Raw genomic sequence first — 8,210 nt, 5'->3', positions numbered from 1 at the left:
TATATTTACATAAATTTTTAATTTTATCCCTCATTTAACGTTCTCATTTATATTTTTGTACTGGAGTGAGCTTACCATTATTATATTTTCCTCCTTATAAGAACAAAACTATTACATGGGAATGTTAAACGAGGGATAAAATTAAAAAATTTTGTTATTTTTTTTCGTAACATCAAATTCAAACCTAATGGAAAGGGGTCCGATGTAAATAATGAATTTTTGAGAAGGGTATAACTGTAATTTCAGCGACTTTGCTGTGGAATTAAAATCTCAAGCAGAAACTAGAAGTATCAAATACAAAGGCCAAATGACCGTAAATCAGTTCGAGGGTATAACAACTATATTTACAATCATAGTTTACAGTTCATCCCATAATAATAAGATTCCCTCGGCAAGCAACAAGACTGGTGTACAGTTAAAACTTAAATGAGCACACATGATTCAGAAAAAATTAGGGGAGGAACCTACCTGGGATTTTGTGTAAGTTTGGTACGATGACAGGGGACTATTCTTCCTTGGGGATCTGTGCTGCTGCATCCTCATCCAATCGGGAGCGCGAAACGAGCCTCTCTACAGGGATTTTAATGACATCACGTCGTACTCCAATATCAGAGACAACACGACTAATACAATAAACACCACATCCCACTGCTGTCAGACCAGCAAAGCCCGTCGTCAGGAAGCGAAGTGGTGATGATACGATGGCACTAGCAGCAGCTAGAAATGATGCTGCTTGACCACTCCGTCCCACACTGACAGTCGTGAAGATGAGTAGACCGGTTTTGCAATAGATTGCAAAATCCTCGCAGTTGTTCTTGAAGATGTTGTAGCCTCCAAAACCGTTTTCAAGGAGATATTCGGCGCGGTAGAGGACATCTTCTGGTGGATCAGACTTTGCAAGGGTACACGTCCCACCTCGAGCTTTAGCGAGGAAAGTGGCTGGTGAGACATTATACTGAAACAGATATAGGTCTCCACCAGAAAGGAAGCATTCAAGGCAAGAAGAGATGACGCCTTCAGCCATTGATTGGTCACCGCATCTAGGGCAGGGGGAACCTGAAGGACTAGATGGGGATGAGCTGAAAATGAATCTGTCCAACACTGTCCCTGTCCCGATCTCCTGCCCTGCCCCACGAGTGAAATGGATCACGCTCCCATCCCCAACATATATTCCTGATGTTTAATGGAGCAAAGTTAAGCAAGTTAGTGAAGTTAGCCGTGCGGTAGAAAAGCCAAAAGTTCACATTATTCTGTATGAATATTAAAACTGAAAAATCACAGCATAGAACACAAGGAAAGGTTTAAACAAAGGCATCCATTAACAATAGACAATCCAATCATCCATTATTGTTCTTTTACAGTTACTTCAATAACTAGTAAGGAAGCATGGCCATAGAAAGACACCAGTTGGACCTGCATAAACACTCCAAGAGTGTGAATTCCTGGAAAAAATTTGCCGTGCGCCATTAACTACTGTGCTCCAGTATGATCCTATTCCTATCTTCTTCTCATTCTCATAGAAGATCCAGAAGAGAAACAAAACTGAGACAAGTAAAGAACTAAAAGATCAAAGAAAACTGCCTGCAAATAAAATATGTGACATTCTATTGAGGATTTAACTGAGTTTTCTATGGCCAAAGGTTAACTTTGACATTCCCTTTGTGCATAACATAGATTATGTTTAGTATTTTGAGTTATTCTATTGGTTCCATTCTTTGGGCTTAAACCAATTTCATAATATTTACCAAACAACATGTACAAAATATTATTTCCCAAGCTGAAAGTATCAATTCTATGCATATGTCTTAGCCATCTTGAATTCCTACCAATTTATAGTAAAAATATATCAAGAGTGAACACACATTAATAAATTCTAAAGAAGAAATGATATACCAGATATGAAATATACACATTAATATATTTTCTAGGCTCTATTTGTAATCAATTTGACAATAAACACCAGATTATGGCATATATCCTATGGTGTGAATTGTTAAGCATCTGCAGCTTTATTTTGAAAACTGATAACAGGTGAAGCACATCATGAAATGTCCAACAAAGTGACAACCAATCTATAAGTGATTAACGCATAATGAAAGACATGATTATACGCGATTCAGACAGAACTGTATTTATCAGTGTAAATGAGGTTGAAGAATCTGAAATGCCCCATATGCTGATAAGCTAGTGAAGAAGCTCTCTTGCTGTATGCAGGATTCTCTACGCAATATCAGAACAAGCTGAAGTACTCCTTTTCCCAGTAAAGAAGCTACAATAGTTTGTTGCCTCATTAGGCCCATCCCACCCACCTCAATCCATCCCAAACCTGATCTCCCACTCTGGCACGGGATTAATAACGAGATTTCTCCTCCTATTGAATAGAAGCCTATTCAGCATTTGAATACATATCAAATTCAGGATCAAACTGATGAGAACAAGGGAAACCATGGCATAAAAGTGGCCTTTGACATCAAGGCAAGCATTAACAAACCAACAAGATAGTGACTAAAAAGCTGTGCTTTTGGAACATAAGCAATGTCCAGCATTGATTGAACAATCATTTGAAGGTGTTGGTTTGTGAAAGAAAGAACCATCTGAAGGTTTAGCATGAAAATTAGGGTCCATCAAGTCATTAGTATATTCTCAAACCAGCGGTGGATCCAGGTGTGATCCACAAGATTCACTTTTTTCTGATAAAGAAACATAAACTGGCAAATCTTCTACTTTATGACATACTTGGTACTGTATATTGGTATAAACAAACATCTACATATTTTTTCACTAATATGAAACCTGGAAGACAAAGAGGGCTGAAACAAACTTGTGATTCTGAGTGTAGAAAATCTGGAAGTGGAAAACCTAATAGGAGTCTCTAGAATGACAGTTTTGGACATTTCTGCCTCTCAGTAAAATCCTTGTCCATGAAACAAATGTCATGCGTTCAGGTCTCGAAATCCCTACCTAGCAGTATTCAGTAATCAATTGATGAAGGCCATCAGTGTACCAGAGTTCAGATAATAATTTCATTTACTTGCATACGGAAGAAATCTAGGAACTCAAACAATAAATTGAAGACCCCTACAACATTTGGCTGAATTGTCTGATTTCAGTGTATCTAAGTTCACATAATAATCAATTGCTCAAATGTTAAATTGTTCTCCTGTTAATCGAACTCAACCGCAAAATACTCCCCCCTGAAATCCTGTTCATCTTCCCGTCCCCAAATTCCTTACTTAAGAATGACATACAATGCACATAAACAAAATTTACAAACACCCAAGTGATTTAACTGATCACGCAACGCAATTGAGCAAAAGCGTTCCCAAGCACGGAATAAATTAATCAGAAATGATTTAAGAAAACGAAACTGAAATTGGATACACATTCATTCTAGAGAGAGAGTGAACCGACCATGGTGAGCGTAAAGATAGGCGTGCCTCCAAGAATAGATATGATCGCCGGGCTTCAGCTCATCTCTTTGAATCTTGTTGGACAACACTCCCACCATTGTTGTCCAATTTCTTGCCTTCTAGTCTGTGTCTGAGTTTCCTTCAGTCTCACCAAAGGGAAGAAAGTGACGATTGCTCTGGATATTCGAATCAAGTTGCGTGAGAAGGAATTGGCTTTCTTTGGGTCTATTTATTTATTTTTAGGCTATGTTTACTTTCCCCTACAAAATTGGATATCAATGCTAATATGTACTAGTTAGGTGTTTATTACCAAAATTGCCGGCCCGCAACTGTGATGCTTGGCCCGCTACCGGCCTCTATTCGCCTCCATTGATCAATCTTGTGAGGCATCAAGTATTATCAATAAGTGAATCCTACCATATAATCTATTTTTATTTTTTTTGGCCCATGTGCCCAATTTTGAATCCCAACTTGGTTGAATGGCACTTGAACTTCAACAAAATTACACTATGCCATTAATTAATGTCTGACGGAGTAGATGGGAAGTTTTTTGAGACATTGCATTTTCTAGAGCACGTTCACGGGCCTCTGCCGTAGCTCTTTCTACTGCAGCACGTTCTGCTCTAAGCTTGGCTTCAGTGGATATCTAGAGACAATGCCAACTGTTTAGTCTCTACGGAGGCCTTCTCAAGCTTCTCCCTTGCCTCTGCCATAACCCTTTGTCGATCCTCAACTGCTGCCCTCTCCACAGCAGCTCTTTCTGCCCTTTCTCGAGCTTCAACAAATGCCCTCTCACGAGCTTCTCGGATTGCTCTTTCTACAGCTATTCTCTTTTTCCCGCGCTCTTCCCCTCTTGATGGCTTCGCCGGTGATCATCCGTCTCAAACTTTTGCTCATTTTCTTTGGCATCTTTGTGTTCCATGCTGGATTTTCCTTTGAAATTCTCATCATTATTTCCTATTTTTTGACCTGTTTCTACCTCTGCTTCAGTTTCCGTGGACTTGTCCATTTCTTTGGGTTCATTATTTGATTGACCGTGCATCTCTTCACTTCGGGCCTCCAAATACACGCCGCTGCTCTAGTCCTCAATATTTTCTCGTTGATTAGAAATCATATCAAGGTCATCTCTCACTGTGATGTAGGTCGCGCAAAATTCGGATTGGATCACAGAACTGGGTCCCAAGTCGGGTCGCTAGATCCTTCTTTCGAGCTAGCTGTTAGTGGATCCTGAGAACAAAGCAAACGTAAGACTAGCCGAGTAGCCCTTGGTGATGGCCCTCTAATGCCTAAGTTAGAAATGTGGGGTCAAAAAATATTAGGTCGAAAGCACAGTGAGGTCGATTGAGACCAAAAAACAATAATAAATTTAAATAAATAAATAATAGGTTCGACACTTGCAAGACCCATAATCAACCCATATAAGATTGATGGTGCCGCCTAATTTTATTAAGTTAAACTAAAACATGCTTAATATGTTTGGTAATTTATTTCTAACAAAAAGTATGAAAAAAAATTAGAACGTATCGAAGTAGTTATATGTAGTCAACTTGATCAACAATAAGTTTAATTAATTAAATCATATGGTTAGATCCATTTATGATCCATCACTAACTCATATAGGACTCTTTACCTATCCACTTAAAAATCCATTGCCAACCCATAGAGAACACATCATCAACCCACTTAAAAACCCATCGCCAACCCATAGAGAACACATCATCAACCCACTTAAAATCCACCAACTCATAGAGAACCATAATGAACTCATGATTATAATTTATACTAATATCTTTTATCAACTTTATTATATTACTAAAATGACTTTTGATAAACTAGTAGAAAGTTAAATATGAAAAACTCATTTAAGACCCATTAGAATCCACATAGGATCCATAATTTATTTAAACAAAATCATATTAGATCCATATTAAAAAAGGGTGAATAGCAATTTACCTTCCTGTGATATTGAAAATAAGCATATTACCCCCCTATGAAAAAAATATAGCAATTTACCCCTCTATGGTTTTTAAAATGGAGCAATACCTCCTTATATAGGGAGGTAAATTGCTCCATTTTAAAAATCATAGGGGGTAAATTGTTGTATTTTAAAAAATATAGGGAGGTAAATCGCTATTTATTTTTTCATAAGGGGGTAATTTGCTCATTTGCAATATTATAAGGGGGTTGCTTACATTTTTTCCTATTAAAAAATGTTAAACCCAACCAAAAACTAAGTGGGTCGGATTTGAACAATAGGTTTCCACTCATATTACGCGTAACATAAACCCCCTGTATTTTGAAGCGCTCAGGAAGCTGTCTTTAACTTTGTTGCAATTAATATGTTTTAGTCTAACGATTAAAATTGAGGTTAAATGAATTAGTTCGAGTCATATCAGATATGTGAGATTTATCTCATTTTATAAGATTTTATTGTAATTTATTTAATTATGTTTAGTTGAAATTGATTAATTGATCAAATATTGGTGTATTGATTGAATATTGAGATATTAATTTAATCATGTTCCTACAACTTCAAAGAAAAAAGAAAATAACTTTATCACGCCATATATATAAATTAATAGATAAATTATATTGACGTCCCATGAGATTAAATTAAAAAATACACAAATTTTCTCTCTCGTTTATACACAGTTCTTGAGGTTATAATTCTAACACAACTACAACCCCTATTCAAGGCAAAAGAATACAAGGGGTGTTTATTCATTTTGATCCAATTTTAACAGGTGTCGATATAATTTATCTTAAGTTAATACGGAAAAATACGTTAACCTCACTCTATATATAAATATTACATTTATCTCTTATAAGTATAAAAATATACGCAAAATGGTTAAATGAAGGATAAAATTAAAAATTTATATAATTTCTTTTGTTGATATCAGCATTTTTCATCCAAACACTAAAAGAAGGAGGTCAGGTGTAAACTAAGAATTTTTCAGTGGGATGTAAGTATAATTTTTAAAAAGAATTTAGAAAAAAATATAATTTTATATTTTGAGAGAATCTACTTACAATTATTCCTATTTGATAATTAAAGTTTATAACGTATTCACTCAAAATAAAAATCAACTTAGCCAAGTTGACTTTCATTTCTTGCAGTTATCCATTACATTAATAACACTCCCTACGCAATAAATTCTTTTATAAGAAAATAAAAAAAAATTATTTGAAAATTGAATATATTGAAATAAAACAATATGCTATTCACATTCCAATTTTGACAAAAATCATTCAACAGAATTGTCTACACATACAATGTATCCTGAAGCATATACGATCCACGACATAAATATAAAATTGTCGTGAATTTGAAGGGCTACTAGATATTTTTATATTAAAAAATTAGTATATAATTATTTGAAAAACTTGGCTGCCAAATACTCACAACAGACATCATTTTTTTTTTTTTTTCGAAATAAGAGCAATAAATTATTATTAATTTATATAAATCGATTACATTTATTCATGTTGAATATCAATATCTAATAAATAACATTACAACAATCATATTTTGATTAATAATATCAAATAAACGAAAGGGATAATTACACTCTACTCTCCTAAGGGCATTCAATCTTGCGATGCTAACCAAGCAAGGGTGGCAATTAGTAATGAGCCCGGACAGTGTACTTACCCGAGTGCTTAAGGGTAAGTATTTTTCTTGAACCTCGTATTTCGAGGCGGGATTGGTTACTAGGCCATCTCTAACTTGGCGTAGTATTATAGGGATGCAAGATTTATCAGTGAGTGGATGCCGCTGGAAAATCAGATCCGGGAATTCAATCCGTATTTGGAGAGATAACTGGCTACGAAGGCAGACAGGATTTCAAGTTACTTCAGCTCCTCAGGTGTTAGATTTGGAGATAAAAGATCTCTACATTAATTGATGCAACAACTAAAAGTTGAAGAACGGAGTTGGTGCAGCAGTTGATTGACGGGGAGGATGCACAGCTGATCTTAAACATCCCACTTCGACAGGTAAACCAGTCGGATACACTTGTATGGCATTTTAGTAATAGGGGAATATTTTCAATAAGTAGTGCATATCAATTGGCACTGCAACGCGCCAACAGTTGATGCCATCCACTTTGAGTTCCCATATTGGTGGAAATAGGGATGTCGAGGCTGCGCAATGGGAGTTCATCTGGAAGAGTTGTGTTCCGGCTAAGGTTCAAACGTTTATGTGGAGAGCTTGTCATGAAGCGGCGCCCGCAACATTAAATTTGGCCCGTAGAGTTTCATCGATGGAGACTTAGTTTGCGATGTGTGGTGCAGCAGATGAATCACTACAACACGTGTTACTACACTGCTCCTATGCATGTCAGGTATGGGCATTGACAAATTTGTGGTGTCATGTTCTAATGAGTGCTTATAATTCTGTGCATCAGTGGATGCGACATTCTTGTAAAACATTTGCAGGAAGCCTGGGCGACGAATTTCTGGTGGTATGTTGGAGCTTATAGCAGAGAAGATGTGTAAAGGTAATGGGAAATAAGAGACAAAGCCCATTGGACATCGCCATTCAAGCGTTACAGATGCATACAGAGTATGCTGAAGCAAGGCAATAACTAAGGGTTGCTTCTCCTTCCCAGGATTCTGTGCGGGAGTAGTGCAAGGGATGGGTAATGGTTTTATAATTTATTTGGGAGGGCCCTCATGATAGTATTTGAAGGATGTACATTGATTAATTTTAGCCAGTCTGATATGTACTTTTGTTATGTTTAAGTTGAATAAAATTAATCGTTTTAACTCAAAAAATCTCGAGGAGATTGTACATCA

At 36.4% G+C, this 8,210-nt stretch overlaps 1 protein-coding gene across 1 annotated transcript; it reads right to left on the bottom strand.

Annotated features, from left to right (window-relative positions):
* Positions 1–270: 270 nt before the first annotated feature.
* LOC105176787 (NC domain-containing protein-like protein) lies at positions 271–3,637 on the bottom strand. Its single transcript, XM_011099692.3, has 2 exons — positions 3,412–3,637; positions 271–1,173 (listed from the first exon to the last, which is right to left on the bottom strand). Exons 1-2 carry the CDS (start codon positions 3,506–3,508, stop codon positions 506–508), a joined length of 765 nt encoding a protein of 254 aa, XP_011097994.1. The 5' UTR covers positions 3,509–3,637; the 3' UTR covers positions 271–505.
* Positions 3,638–8,210: the final 4,573 nt, after the last annotated feature.

This window comes from Sesamum indicum, linkage group LG13, assembly GCF_026168435.1.
Source record: "Sesamum indicum cultivar Baizhima isolate 11 linkage group LG13, ASM2616843v1, whole genome shotgun sequence".
Lineage (NCBI taxonomy): Eukaryota > Viridiplantae > Streptophyta > Magnoliopsida > Lamiales > Pedaliaceae > Sesamum > Sesamum indicum.
The sequence above is the reverse complement of the archived record's forward strand: the minus strand, read 5'-3'. Positions and strand labels throughout refer to the sequence as shown.